This window comes from Suillus fuscotomentosus, assembly GCF_016647785.1.
Source record: "Suillus fuscotomentosus strain FC203 chromosome Unknown F5891scaffold_2, whole genome shotgun sequence".
NCBI classification, from domain to species: domain Eukaryota; kingdom Fungi; phylum Basidiomycota; class Agaricomycetes; order Boletales; family Suillaceae; genus Suillus; species Suillus fuscotomentosus.
Genome location: NW_024539514.1, coordinates 1,440,485 through 1,454,724, shown reverse-complemented (window position 1 = coordinate 1,454,724; position 14,240 = coordinate 1,440,485). Strand labels below are relative to the sequence as shown.

Below are 14,240 nucleotides of genomic sequence, written 5' to 3'. Positions count from 1 at the left end.
ACGGTGGGTTGTTCCATCAATTCCACATACGCATTGACAATCGACTTAAATCGTTACAAATGCCGCCGCCGAAAACATTATCATATTTTCGCTGTCATGTGTTTGAATACTCCCTCGTGTCTCCCTTCTATTGATCCCAAAAACAATTACTTTCGCACTCTTTTCTGGGGCTAGTCCTGCCGGGTAAGAGCGGTTAACTTTTTCATGTTCGATCAACTTCTAGTCAGTAGTAGCACTGTAGCAGAGCTTGGGGTCTCGACCAGGCTGACTTTGTTCCAAGAAGCACGTGATGAAACGCGGTCACGTGGTTTTGGGCCATCCTAAATCGAGTTGTCGTGATCTGTAACAACATCAACCTCGGTAAGTCGTTATCGTGTGTATGAGAACTGACGAAATTTTAACCATCCAAAGGATCCGCAACATCATTCAAGATGGCGATGCTTGAGACACCGTCTCGAATATGGCGCAGAATTCAAGCTGCAGACGAAGGAGAGCCACCTTCTCTTCCGTCACTACCTGCCTTCGATTCTGGTGCACAAGACTCAGACTCGGACTCAGACCAACATTCAACTGACGATGGCCCTGTTATTTTGCCGGTGCATTCAACACCCGCCCCTGCCTCGGCGCACACGGCGACCTCAACTATCAGGCTACAATCAAGTACTTCCAGCACAGCACGCTTTGCAAGCTCTCTTACATCACGCTCTGTATCAGCCAAATCTTCCTCTGCCTCTAGAACATACCCATATCCTCGGAGCCCCGCACAAAGCTTCGAAGTGAGTGCTATTACCTCGCTTCCCCACGAGAGCGACGAGAATACAGAACCAGAAGACTTGCCTCTCGCACATAGTAGGCACAGTGTTCCGGAGTCTCATTTACCGCCAGAAGAGAATGGGGTAGATGACATGTCTTTGGAGGATGCACTACAGTCGGTCAGTCGCTCTAGTTCCCCGTTTTCTCCCGAAATCCCTCTGGACAATCCTACGCCGAAGAAGAAATACGATTACTCGATGTCATTACGTTCTGAACCTCAGGTGAATGATTTCTTGCTTGTTTCTCACTTTTATTAAGATCAATATGTCCCAGCGATCGCCATTTGACAAATATCGTAATGTTGCACTACGAAAACCACTCGCACGGACGAGAACGCCGTCACTTTCCCGGACGACACCCTCTCCTGTCTCATCACCTCCAAACTCCACGCCTCGCAGCAACAGATCTATTCCACTACCTGTAGAGACACCATCACCGACTCCTGGTGTTTACGTTGCCTTACCTCGTTCGAGAACTGCCTCTCCAGCTGTCATTTCACTCCCAAGCGTTGTGATACAGCCCCCGGAGGATGAGAGCAGTGATGAACAAGAGCTTTCTCCAGCACATTCACAGGAGACACCACAGGAAAGTGACCCCGAACTAGGGCAGGAGGACTCTGGCACGCAATCGGACCGCGAGCCCACATTCTCATCCGCATCGTCTGATCCAAGCAATCAAATGAACAACGACCGAACCATAGGTGCTCATTCAACAGCGTTTCTATCGCCCGCCAGATCAGTGTTGGATTTCACACCCGTTCCGCGATTTCGTACGCAGTTCAACATCCCACCTGCATACAATGAACCAGGTACAGACGCAGGCGAAGAGCTCCTCACACCTCATGCCCGCAGGCGATCATTTCTTCTTTCAGTCATCAACTCCACTGCCAGACCACGCATGAAGTTTACCCCTCATCCCCACAACCGGACTCAGCGCTCTCCCTGTGTCGCAGAGCTCAAGCGGGAGCAGCGAAAACGCATCCGGTGTTAGCGCAACGCCTGTGGGTCCCATGCGCACCATATTTGCTGGTATCACTCCTCGGCCTGGACGGGGGCGGGGACGCATGTCGCACCCTCTTGCGCAGGCGCATGTTCCAGACAGTGCATCCTCTACAGGTGAAAGTGAGCATCTCGCGTCCCCCTCTGACATCGAGCTCCGCGGCGCATCGGCTTCGTTCCTCTCCACTGCGTCCTCACAGGATCTCACCACACACCCACGTGCCAACACCTCGTACGACCCTGCGCTTGGCACAGGTCAGCGCGGCGTGGCCCGCTTCGACGCGCCGAAGCTGAATCATTACCTTCACACACTGAACTCGAAACTACAGGAAGAGAACAAGGCACTCGTTGACCGGTTGAGGAAGTACGAAGAGGTGAAGGATGCTGAACAGCGACGGCTCAGTTTGGAAAGCATGGGCTCTGAAAAGGCGCGAAGGGTCAGTGCAGGGAGTGGACTGGGCGATGTGGAGGAGGCGGGGGAAGAAGGGTGGGCAGAGGAGAAGAAAGATTTGGAGGAGCTGGTCGAGAGTCTGGAGGCTCAGCTCGACGAGCTGGCAGGGGCGAAGGAAAGCGTGGACCAGGACCTTGAGACTGAGCGGCGTGAGCGTGCACGAGATAAGGAACGTTGGCGGGAGCGTATGCATGAGGTCGAGAATGGTGTTGCAGAGATCATGGGTGACTTGGAGCAGAAAGTCGCAGAGAGCGAGCGAGCTCTGGAAGAGACGACGAAGGAGGCGGAGCGTATCCATGAACGACTTCAAAGCGAGCGTGACCTTGCGCTGGAGAGGGCTGGACAGGCAGAGGCGGCAATGGAGAACGGGAAGGAGCTTGGGGGCGCATTGAAGGAGGCCAACGCGCGGATCAGCATTCTCACAGCCGACCTGCAGAGTGCGACCGCACAGATCAAGGATCTGGAGGATGAAATAATGACGAGCGACCACCGTGTTGACGAGCTCAAGAAGGAACTCAAGAAGGAGCGGCTCTCCGCCAAGCTGGCTAACGATGATCTTCACAGCCAGTTGAGCGAGATGGGGGCTGAGATCATGCGCTCTAGTGCTCGGTCATCTGAACTCGAGAAGGACCTCAAAGCTCAGGAAGCTGCTGCAAGACGTCTACAGCATGAGCTGGAAGCAAAGGCAGAGGAGCTTGCAGAAGCACAGCAGCTCATTGCACATTCTGACAATGATATCAACGAGGAAGTTCGCGAATTGAAGACTTATACTGCCGAGCTCGAAGAGGCTGCTGCCGCGACAACTGAACGCATCCAAGACCTCGAAGAGCAGCTCACCTCCGCTCAAACCCACTTTAACCAGTTGGAGGCTGAAGAACAAGAGGCTAATGATCGTGCTGAAGTATTGGAAAGGGAAAAGGAAAGGGCATCGCTGCTGGTCAACCAAATGGAGGACGCTCTTGAAGCTGCGGAGCAGAAGATGCGCACCGACCAAGAAGTTGTCGCAGATCTCAAGGCCAAGATTTCCACCCTGGAAAGAGAAAGAGAACGTGAGAGGGAGATGTCTCGACTTCTGAAAGGACAGCATTCAGACGAGAGCAATGCTGAACTTGAGAATGCACTCGAGGCAGAGCTCGAACAGGCGCACAAAGAGATCGCGAGACTCGCTGAGCTCCTTCAACACTCTCCTGCACGGAAAGCCATTGACGCTGCTAAGGACCAGAGGATCGAGATTCTGGAGAAGGACAAGGAGGAGCTCCAGGCACGTATCAAGGCCCTCCGATCAACTAGCTTTGAGGCGGCAACTCCAAATAAGGTGGTCAACCTCAGTGGAATCTCACCCATTCATCGGCATGTATTATCGATGTCCGTTAGGGCTCCGAAGACACCTGGAGGTCCTCTGAAAGATGTAAGCTTATATCATAATATTCGAGAATTCTTTGTTCATGGAAACTTAATAGCTTTCCTGGCTGAACAACACCACCGGCGATGCGTCAGTATCGCCGCTATTAACTGAAATCGCTCGTCTTCAAACTGAACTTGACCGTGCCAACGATAATATCGATCAAAAGCTCGATGAACTGGAAGATGCTGGGCTGGGAGTCGTGTCCCTCACTAGAGACCTTGAACTTGCCCGATCCCAGATTTCTCAAATGGAAAACGAGATGGGAAGGTTACAGAGACGCGAGGAGCGTCGACTTCACCGACTCCAAAGGCTCCGTTGTCAGAAATGTATGGTCAAGGTGGACACATCAGCATTGCAACGATTTTACGACGCCGATGAAAGGTGCGATTCATGGCGCATCCTTGGCGTGATATCCTGACACAAAATTTCTAAGCTTTTTGGATGTGTCGCATAGTGGTCTCCTCTCCAACCCCCCGACACCTCCGACAAAGACCAGTGAAGCTCTGAGGTTGGACCTTCATGCAGTAAATAAGAAACTGGATACGATGAAACAGCGATGGGAGGAAGAAAAACGCCACCTTCTAGGAGAAAAGGCGGTCCTTGAAGATGCTGCGGACCGGATGAACATGGAAGTACGAAGCGCAAAGGAAGAAGCGAAGAGAGCGACTGAAGCTAGCCGACGATCGAGAGCTGATACTCGGGAAGTCGAGAGGGCGAAGGCTGTCATTGCTGACCTCGAGGCTGAGCTGCAGGCAGAGAGGACGCGTCTCAGACAGATGTCCGTGGAGCAGAACCACGTCCAGCGTGAGAAGAGTGCTGTGGCTCGTCAACTACAACGAACTGAGGCGGTACGTCCCTTGACTATAATCAGAAGCATTTTAACCTATAAGTTATCAGGATATCGATGATGTCAAGAGACAGCTCCAGAAAGCCAAGCGCGAAAATAATGAACTAGAGACCGAATTGCGAAGTGCGTACTGTGCCATCTCTAAATTATCACTCCTGATTGGCAAGTACAGCCAATGCAACCATCGAACAGCAAGCTCGTCTTCTAGAAGGCAAAGTCAAAGAAAACGCGGAGACAATCGATCAGCTGCGGCAAGAGCGGTCTCTTCTTGCCAAGGACCATAAGGAGCTTCAGCGACAGTTCACTGAAGTATCAGAAGTGAGTGTCTCTTCCTGTAACAATATTGGATTGCGCCAACACTTGAACAGCGAGTCAACAAGCTTCGCAATGACTATGCAAGGTCACAGTCATCACACGACAACCGCCGTCATCAACTTGATTCGCATCTCGGTGAAATTGATGACCTCAGGCGTGCGCTCTCCAATCAAGCCGACGAACTACAGCGTAGCGAGGAGGAGAAAAACCGCATGGCCATTGAGAAGACCGATGTTGCACGCACTGTTGCAGCCCTTGAATCCGACCTTAGACGTGTCAAGCGAGATGCCGAGGCGTTTGGACGTGATCTTAAAACTCTGCGAACAGAGAAAGAGAAGCTGCAGGAGAAACACAGGAATGAGTTGACGAAAGCCGAGCGAGCCAAAAAGCAGGCCCAGACTCAGATACGTCTCCTGAACGAGCAGCTCAACGGCCAGCATACGAAGCTAAAGACGGCCCAGGAGAAGCTCAAGATCAAGGATTATGGATTTGCTACGTGGGTGACGACATACTTTCGTGCTGTATCTTGATGCTGAACAAAAAAATTAGCGATGGCTACCAGCTCGTCGAGCTGAAAAAACAGCACAAGGAAGAGTGCAAAGGCCTTGTCGTCCAGATTCGGTACCTCAAGGCAAAGTTTACGCGCGAGTCTACCTTGCGAGATGATCTCGTATACCAGAAACATTATCTTCTTGTTCTCCTCTCGAACTTTGAGGCCAGGTACGGGCATTTTCTCTATCATTATGCTGTACGTTTATCTTGTTCGACAGTGAGAAGCGTATACTGGCCTGCATATCCCGGATAGGATATCCCAAACCAAAAAACCCACCAGCAATGATGAAGAAGACACGCTCGATAAAGAGCGTTGTGCTTAGTGTCATATTTATACGGCGTGTGAGGTATGTGCCCAGTCACTGATCCCAAGTTTCCGTCTTGATTGATGTCTTTTCAGGCAAGTTAGTGAGGCTTGGCGAGAAGCAGGCTCGAACAAACAAGCAATTTCTAACGCGCTACAAGAAGTCCGTCGTCGAAGAGTCATTGCAGTTACTTCGTAGCCCTCATTCCGCGATGTCTTTCGTTTGGCCAGATTGTTGTTATCATAGATGTTGTATTATTAGTTCGGTATCCTAAAATCAAGATCTTGTACACCCTGCACCAGGCCTTGGTAGTGCGGAAACCTGAATTCCGCGTTATGAAGGTGGAAGCTTCTTGCGTGTCTCCGATACTATTCGCACAGCATCCTTGGAAAACACGTAGGACAACCCACTCCAAACCGTTGTCACGGCCACCAAAATTCTAAACATGTCAGGGTAAGAAAAAACATGAATATATGACCAGCTTACTGCATTTCGGGTACAAACAGGTTATATTGTACAGGCAGGATGGGGGTGACAGTTGTAGCGCACATTAACGCGAGTTGAGCAAAGGTATTGTACTGCGAATGATAACTTAGCAGATCACAAAATGAGGCGCAAAGAATCCTACCTTGCTGATTGTGGTGGGCCGTACCTCAGCTGATGGTATAGAAAAGTCCCAATATCGAGAGAAGGTTTTCTAAAGAAATTGGTGAACACATACTAAAAAAAATCGCCTGACACGTACTGGTGCGGGGAGTGATGTATAACGAATGTAAAAGGCAGAAAGACTCAGCAACACATCGCGCCCGATGATTATTGAGGCCAATGAGACTAGAGACGGGCATCAGCCAAATAAAAATGGGCCGCTATTGAGCTTGCTTACTAGGAAGCAATCCTTTCATAGCCAATGTCACCGTGAGGGTGGTCATGAGAGTTTTGTCCGCAGCAGGGTCAAGAATGGTCCCGAGAACTGAATGCATGTTGAAGCGTCTTGCCAGGTATCCATCGGCCTTTAGTCAAAGCTCAACTTTTGATCAACCTAACCATTCGTAGGGTACCCACTAAGTCTGACAACCCAGCATATACCAACAGTCCGGTCGCAAGGAAGAAATCGTCATGCAGTATGGACCAACCGAGGACAGGGCACGAAAGTATCCGAGAAACTGTCAACAGATTTGGTATGGTGTATATGTTCTCGCGTAAGGGCGGTATTGCAGCAGAGCCTTTGATCTTCTTGTCAGACCACCTGACACAAGAGGTAGAGAGGGCTCTGGTAACTGTGGTGAAGACATTTCTGTGTCTGAGTTTGAGCTGGAATGAACCAGCATGTAGAGAAGATCGGATGATTGGACGACATGAGGCGAAAGTGAGGCTGCGAAGAGGACGCGCGAGAAAGTTGCAGTGCAAGGTTGAGTACATCACTCTGGAGAAGGCAAAATTGGGAAGAGACCGAAATGGAAATCGCGGTCAGGGGCACGGGTATTCGAGTCTGAGTCTGTGCTGCAACATCGCTTTTGGCCTAACACGCGCAGTAATGTATTTATTGGTACGTATGGTAGTGTCGCTCGATCATATACATAATTTATTCAATTCCATAAGCCCACGGCCAATTTACTACAGTACAGTATCCAACACAACGCCAGCTCTGATGATACACAGCACTCGATGGCAGCAACACGACATTGAAAACTTTAATCCAAAGCCTCCAATCTCACCTGCAAGATTTAGGTGAGTGTTGAATCAGCGATAAATCAAGCAGTACTAGCAGGAAGAGCTTGACTCACAGTCGCGACCACCTTCTTAACTTGTGCGATATATGAGGTGTGAAATTTGCTCATACTCTCGACAGTTCTTTGGCATTCGGTGCACTCAGTCGCATTGATAATAGCGCGACTGTAATGTGACAGTTCAAATAAGGTTGACTCGCAAGGTCTTGCCAACAACTCCTTCCCACTCAAAACCAGATATTCATGGAACCAGGAGGCAACATACAAGTTTGGTGAGAGCCTCACAGAATGGTGACATGCATGATTCCGTGTTGCCACATATGATGAAGACTCTAGCCAGGAAAGAGAGCTCCCGACGTTTTGAGCGATGATGCCGCATTGATAATGGTACGCGAGGAGCCTGTGGTAATCTGCACCACTGATGTCCTGCAAACCATGGAACCCATTGCTGGGTCGTCCTAGATCCTTGATCTCGAGGGCGCGGGTAGCAGCAGTTTGAGCATGATGCTGCCATCCGAATTGACAAGAAAGAGCGTATAACTCAAGAAAGTGATTTGGGAAAAACTGGGCCATGGCGAGATCTCCTGCACGGCTAAGGGCCGCTTGCATGTCATACTTGCTAGCTGCTTTCATCACAACCCTTGCATCATCCAAGCTGCGGAAGGTTGGGGTGGCGGCACTGGGATAGCAGAGTAGAAGAAGGGATTTGAGGGTCGTGCTACCCTCAATCACAGTGATGACAGGTATGGACGAAACATCTGACTGCGATTCACTCTCAGGCTGCGGTAGCGCGAACATGTCTTTGAATACGGGTGACATGAGTGAAAGGATGAGCTTATAGACATGGAAATCGACACCATCGGCCGAACGAAGGATAATGTCACAATTATGATCATCGAATGGTGCTTGAGCTTGAGAGATATTGATTTCCTCAGTGGCTGCCATGATCCACTAGTGTAAGTCACAGAGGCACGGATTAAGGGGCATGTAGCACAAACAACCGAATTACGTACGAGCTTGTTCAGCTTCTATGCATTACATCAGTAGCGTAAATGCACTCAGTAATCATGCACATCCAAGTTCACATCCATATACACTGGCTGACTAGTTTCCACCATAGCCTACTAGGTGTTCCGACAGCCACTCAGCAATCATACGGTACTTGTCACTCACTCTATGATAGTCAGAATTCAAATAGCAACACGACAGTGTTGCAATGGGTTGCCAATTCCACCTACAGAAGCGAGGTGAGCTTTGAGTCGGCTATGAACCAGTCGGCAAGGAAAGCTCACAGTTGCAACCACCTTTTTAACTTGTGCGATATACAAAGCACGGAATCTGTCCATATCTTTGATGACCTCGCTTCGGCAATCATCGCACTTTGTCGCTTCGATCACAGCGTGATTGTAATATTCCGACTCCATTATGGTCGACTCGCAAGGCCTCGCCAACAACTCCTTCCCACTCGAAACCAAGTAATCTGCAAACCACGGGACGATTTTCAACTCGGCGATGTTTCCAATCTCGAGCTTCTTAGCACTGTCCACGAGTCTGCATTTGCATTTCCACATTTGCAATTGCATTTTTGTGGATGACGGAGGTAGCCAGGAAAGACTGTCTCCGACTGTTTGAGCGATGACGCCGCATCGATAATGGTATACGAGGAGCCTGTGGTAATCTGCGCCAGTGATATCCTGCAAACCATGAAACCCATTGCTAGGTCGTCCTAGATCCTTGATCTCGAGGGCGCGGGTAGCAGCGGTCTGAGCATGATGCTGCCATCCGAACCGACAAGAAAGAGCGTATAGGTCGAGAATGTGATCTGGCAGGAATTGAGCGATGATGAGGTCTCCTGCACGGCTGAGGACTGCTTGCATATCATACTGCTTGGCTGCTTCCAGGACAGCCTTTGCATTATCCAGACTGTCAAACGTTGGGGTTGCGGCAGGGTAGCAAAGGAGAAGTAGGGATCTGAGAGGCATAATGGGTACAGATGATTTATCCGACTGCGATTCGCTCTGTGGTGACGTGAACTTGTCTTTCAATATGGGTGACATGAGTGAAAGAATAAGCTTGTAAACATGAAATTTTACGCCGTTGGTTGATTGTAGGACGTAATCACAGTCATGGTCATCGAATGGTGCTTCAGCGGTGGTGATTTCTTCAGCGTTTGACATGACGACGGAAATAAGGTCTCGTACTGGGGGGCTCGATAGGCAGAAGTCAGTGGTATTTAAGTGCTGCAAAGAACCGACCAGTCAACACGAGGAGGTTTGCTTTGGAGGATGATTGAGAATTCTCAGATAGGTAGCATTCTGAAACAGTTCGAATACAACGCGGTGTTCTCTACTTGAAATAAACCATAGATTTTTTAGCTAGAATGGGATATCAAGCTCCACCTTAGGACAGCAAGAATCAGCACACACAAGAATGGTGAGTTTCAACTTACTTACAGTATCAATCGCCCTCTCAATCTCCGAAGTGAAGTGTTCCCCGATAAACACGCTGAGATCTAGGAAGGCAGCTGGTCGACACGTAAGGCAGCCAGACGCTGCTTCCAGGCATTCCGCAATCAAGAATGGATCTGTGACGACCTTGCTACAAGGGCGCTCACGAAGAGCATTCCTGGCGCGTTCCATAAACTCGATGAACCATGCATTTACTTCGTATATTTTCCCATCAGAAAGAGGCCACGATAGGGGATGATGAACACAGTCATCACATTGGAACCATACCCAGCGTGATGCGAAGCCGGGAAACCACGAAAAGTCGGCTGTAAGCGAGCATGCAGCAACACTACACTTTCGATGGTACTGGAGGAGGCGATGATAGACAGAGGCAGGGATGTGTTCTAGTTCTTCGACGTAGGGAGTGAAGAAGGGTTGGCGGACTGTGTACTTCGCAGCTATACGGGCTTCATCCTCCAAACCATAACGGTATGCGATGGCAAATACGCGCAGCGGCTGATCATCTAAAAACGCTTGCTGTACAAGCGAGCCCTTGACTCTGTTCATCAACCCCTTCATCCCGAACTTTCTCATCATCTCCAAGACGGCCTGCACATCGTTTAGATTGCTAAATACGGGATTGGAGAAGGGGTAGCAATATTGCAGCACCCTCTCAGTTGTCTGAGCGTCTTCTTCGAGTTTGATGATGGCATGATCGCCATCGCACTTAAGGACGAGCCCTTCAAACGGCGGACATGGAGAGGATGACCCTGACAACAGAAAACGTTTCAAAAGTGGAGACGCAACAGCGAGGAAGATTTTGTGGACAGCAAATTTTGCATCGTCCGAGGTGTGAATGATCAAATCTGCATCCGTGGCATCAAAAGGAGCGCGGAACGAGGAAACCTCGACAGAAAGAGGCGCAGCCCCCAGGAATTGAGACATGGATAAGTTTCTGGAATAGAGCGATCAAAAGCGATTGTAGATGGTAAATCAGACGAGAGAAGATATACCCTTCGTGTTGTGACTCGCGGATATGGCATGCAGTTGGCACGCCTGATCTTCATGGAGGATCTATTAGTGGTGCACCGCTTCACGTTATTTGACACAAGTACTTCAGCAAGTCACATGAATCTCGTGCATCATGTTCATGAGGTCCTTCAGGCCCAGAAGTTGCACTGACCAGTAATCAAAAGGCAGGCTGCCGCATGTCATGGAGCTTTATTGGGAGCGTGGGCCCGGGTGACTGATGAAATGTAGGCAGCAGTCGACATGTAGGTTTGATTGAGGTTCCATTGAACCAGAATCATTCGGTCGAGCTGATATGGTCTCTGATCAGATCTGCAGACCTCTGGGGCCTGTGCAATCGCGCCCGTCCTACTAGTAGTACTTGAGTGGCACGGCGGCAGGCTCAAACAAAAAGTAATTCTTACGTAAATTCATTTTTTTTCCTACACCAAAATTCCTCGATCAATTCACATTCGACTGCCCTCTTGAAGACACATCCGAAAGCGAGCTTGCCGAATTTACCTGGGACCCAATCTCTTCGTGATCCTGATCTGCTTGTGACCTACATTCTGATTAGGAGTCGCTCGGGGCTCGTATCTGAAGCTATGCAGAGCACCCGATGGTGTGTAAGATATCAGTCAAGATTTTTGGGAAGCGTGTTGCAGCCACCATTGGCGCAGACGTCGAATATTTGGTATCAATATTGTTGTAGTTGTGATACTTATCCCCTCTCACAGTTGCATTGCTCCATCCCTTCCTCTGGACGTCCAAGGACGCAAGGACTGTGATAATCAGGGACCAGCAACTCCTTTACTGCTGACCAACTTCTCAAGCATATCGCTGGCTACAGTCCTCAACTCTTTCACGGCAACGGCGACACCCCCTCCCTCTCCCTGCTGTGAATCTTGTCCCTCTAGTGCGATAAGAACACGATCCGCATCTTCAATGAAGAACTTGAGATCTAATTCCAGAGGAATGTGCATATACCTCTTCGTGCCTTCCACAAGGACGGGAAGGAACTTGAAACAGTGTATGTCGTCAATGATATAGCTGGCATGAAGCCATGCATTTTTCATCAAGTCCCACCACTGCTGCCCTGTAATAGAATTGAGGGATGTAACTGACAACTGTTCGGGTGCGATCCGGAGGAGGATGCCAGCTAGGTAAAATGCATGTTCCCCGAAGTGGCACTTTGCAACAATGCTAATGCATCGATCTATATGGTGATCCTGGAACAAATGGGGGTGCCAGTTGGAATTCCTCGCGAGGGCAAAGAGTAGTTCGAGATAGCCCAAGTCGCGGTCATGACGGAAGAAGCGGTCAGGATCATCGTCGGAGAGTGTTACACCTGATTGCGGACAAACTGCAGTCAGGATAGCGGGGGAGAACTCAGTCAAGATCATGTCCCGCAGCTCCACATTATCAATGACATCGATCGAGACCATTTCTTCTCGGGCACTGTGGGCAAGGCGAAGGGCAGCATGACGTAAGTGGACAGGTATGTGACTACTCATGTAGGTAATGAGGCTTTTGAAGAACTGATGCCATTTAGCAGGGCTGCAGCGTACTTTTATGACAACCAGGAGCAAAAGGATGTCGAATACTGCTTCTTGGTCGTCGGAATCAATGTACTCGAGGTAGTCAACCAACCAGTCGAAGTCTTCTGGCAAATAGGAATCATCTGTCCAAAAAGGTTGGCCATTCCACAAGTGGGCAGGGTCCCGAGATACTTTGGCAGCGGCGAGCGTGAAGCGCACTGCATTTCGCAGAGCACCCAACAGTTCCCACGGAGGATTTTGTTCGGATGATCTCACTCGTGAGTAAATCTTCCTACACACGTCCAGGTTCCGCGTGGTGGAGAATAAAGGATGATAGTAATGTTTGGCAGACTCGAGCACCAGACAAATGACTTTGATGAAGTTCCATGCCCAACTCGGTGCGACGCCTGTGTTGTCATTGCTGAGATCACCTCCATACCATGCCCAGAGAGTAGTTTGGAACTGCTTCAAAAGGGCATTCGCAAATCGAGGCAGGGCAGAACTACACAATATCTTCGTTAGCCATAGCAGAAGTACCAAATAGTCGATGGCACCTTTTATCAATCCGAACTATGTCCTTCTTCTCAAACTGAACTCCGACCATGACACAAGCAAGAAGAGTGCAATTGGCTATGATTTGATTCGATGGAGAGGATGTAGATGATAGCAGTTTTGATATCACCTCTATGGCGAAATTTTCCACCTGTTCATTCGCCCGCCCAGTGACAAAGTGGTAAGGAAGAGAATGTGACAGCCACTCCGCCACAGAGTCGGGACAATCATACAATGAAAACCACAGAATTCTGCGATCGTCATCTTGCGGAAAACAGATATTCGTAGTCGTGGTAAGCACCGTCCTGTCTGCTTCATTGATGTCCCTCACAATCATCTGAAGAAACATGTCATAATCTCTTTTGCTGCAACCAAGAAATTCGCCACGGGTAGGATATGCCTGAAAAACGCGGCCACAGTATACATGACTCATGGCCATTATACAAGCTGAGGCCTTCTCCTCCAACGACGGCATAATTCGCCCATGGAAGCCGACGCAGCTCGTATAAATATCATACAGCTGATGTAGCATGTCTGAGACGTCAAGATCTAGGGGCCATTCGACCTGCGGAACAAGGCTGGCAGTGGCAAGAAATACTTCAGGATCTGTAGAGGTCTCGAGCAGCCACTTGATGCTAGGTGCTTCCAGATTGCTGGTAGGTATGTCAGGGAGAGTGAGAGCGTATTCATCCTCCGACGAAACATCTGAATTCAGGTCGAGCGATTGTGCTTCCGAGTCCGCGACCTTTGTCGAAAAGCGCGGAACAACAAAACGTAGCCAGTTATGAAGTGTAGCGATTAACTGCTGAAGAGATTGCCGTGTGAATGTACCGATCACATGTACAGGGCCTGGAGTGAAGTGAGCGCTGAGTATCGTTGTAATAGTGGATAAGATCGTCACCTCTAATTACTCCAGACAATCGGGTCCATCTCGATCTAACTATACCAAGTAATCATGCCAGCACGCCTGACATAAAACAGTCAAAACCTGTGGACATAGAAGAAGACATAACTCACCGTGCAGCAATTTGGTGAGCTGCTGGAAATAACTGGAGGTTCGTTTGAACACCAGGCGTAGAACCCCTGCCATGTTGATTCAGACGGGGCACAACCACTAGAAATTAGCAAAATGATCTTACTGTCGATGCGCAACATGCGTAACATCGTCGATGTTGGCGTCTGAAATGGACAAGCAGGAGATATCAAACATGCCATCACTGTCAGGGAATAGAACAGAAATCCAAAGACTGTCGTTGCGATGATGACCCAGGCAATGCTCGGC

At 49.4% G+C, this 14,240-nt stretch overlaps 5 protein-coding genes across 5 annotated transcripts; 1 reads left to right on the top strand and 4 right to left on the bottom strand.

Annotated features, from left to right (window-relative positions):
• Nucleotides 1-379: 379 nt before the first annotated feature.
• Nucleotides 380-5,884, top strand: F5891DRAFT_1220638 (uncharacterized protein; the record flags this gene model as incomplete). The annotated part of the gene is made up of 13 exons (XM_041369408.1): nt 380-1,034; nt 1,087-1,715; nt 1,768-2,871; nt 2,906-2,921; nt 3,008-3,670; nt 3,723-4,048; nt 4,101-4,515; nt 4,565-4,637; nt 4,687-4,832; nt 4,883-5,325; nt 5,379-5,549; nt 5,600-5,728; nt 5,782-5,884. The coding sequence occupies exons 1-13, from the start codon at nt 432-434 to the stop codon at nt 5,882-5,884; spliced, it is 4,821 nt and encodes a 1,606-aa protein (XP_041233530.1). The 5' UTR covers nt 380-431.
• Nucleotides 5,774-7,200, bottom strand: F5891DRAFT_220906 (CDP-alcohol phosphatidyltransferase-domain-containing protein). The gene is made up of 6 exons (XM_041370965.1): nt 6,749-7,200; nt 6,570-6,696; nt 6,432-6,517; nt 6,315-6,383; nt 6,173-6,264; nt 5,774-6,125 (listed from the first exon to the last, which is right to left on the bottom strand). The coding sequence occupies exons 1-6, from the start codon at nt 7,103-7,105 to the stop codon at nt 6,020-6,022; spliced, it is 837 nt and encodes a 278-aa protein (XP_041233529.1). The 5' UTR covers nt 7,106-7,200; the 3' UTR covers nt 5,774-6,019.
• Nucleotides 7,201-7,437: 237 nt separating this feature from the next.
• Nucleotides 7,438-9,590, bottom strand: F5891DRAFT_1135780 (uncharacterized protein; the record flags this gene model as incomplete). Its single annotated transcript, XM_041364797.1, has 2 exons — nt 7,438-8,324; nt 8,618-9,590. 2 exons carry the CDS (start codon nt 9,588-9,590, stop codon nt 7,438-7,440), a joined length of 1,860 nt encoding a protein of 619 aa, XP_041233528.1.
• A 17-nt stretch (nt 9,591-9,607) lies between these two features.
• F5891DRAFT_997971 (uncharacterized protein) lies at nt 9,608-11,271 on the bottom strand. Its single transcript, XM_041378472.1, has 2 exons — nt 9,867-11,271; nt 9,608-9,812 (listed from the first exon to the last, which is right to left on the bottom strand). Exons 1-2 carry the CDS (start codon nt 10,803-10,805, stop codon nt 9,789-9,791), a joined length of 963 nt encoding a protein of 320 aa, XP_041233527.1. The 5' UTR covers nt 10,806-11,271; the 3' UTR covers nt 9,608-9,788.
• Nucleotides 11,205-13,674, bottom strand: F5891DRAFT_220847 (uncharacterized protein). The gene is made up of 3 exons (XM_041370964.1): nt 12,961-13,674; nt 11,294-12,908; nt 11,205-11,237 (listed from the first exon to the last, which is right to left on the bottom strand). Exons 1-2 carry the CDS (start codon nt 13,488-13,490, stop codon nt 11,660-11,662), a joined length of 1,779 nt encoding a protein of 592 aa, XP_041233526.1. The 5' UTR covers nt 13,491-13,674; the 3' UTR covers nt 11,205-11,237; nt 11,294-11,659.
• Between the last annotated feature and the right edge of the window lie 566 nt (nt 13,675-14,240).

Coding starts and splice junctions, on each gene's coding strand:
- F5891DRAFT_220906 (XM_041370965.1), bottom strand. CDS start 7,105: ATGTACTCAACCTTGCACTGCAACTTTCTCGCGCGTCCTCTTCGCAGC. Junction 6,518..6,569: donor TATGAAAGGATTGCTTCCTA/GTAAGCAAGCTC, acceptor GCCCGTCTCTAG/TCTCATTGGCCTCAATAATC. Junction 6,126..6,172: donor CTGTTTGTACCCGAAATGCA/GTAAGCTGGTCA, acceptor TGACATGTTTAG/AATTTTGGTGGCCGTGACAA.
- F5891DRAFT_997971 (XM_041378472.1), bottom strand. CDS start 10,805: ATGTCTCAATTCCTGGGGGCTGCGCCTCTTTCTGTCGAGGTTTCCTCG. Junction 9,813..9,866: donor TTGAGAGGGCGATTGATACT/GTAAGTAAGTTG, acceptor TGCTGTCCTAAG/GTGGAGCTTGATATCCCATT.
- F5891DRAFT_220847 (XM_041370964.1), bottom strand. CDS start 13,490: ATGCTACATCAGCTGTATGATATTTATACGAGCTGCGTCGGCTTCCAT. Junction 12,909..12,960: donor ATAGTTCGGATTGATAAAAG/GTGCCATCGACT, acceptor GATATTGTGTAG/TTCTGCCCTGCCTCGATTTG.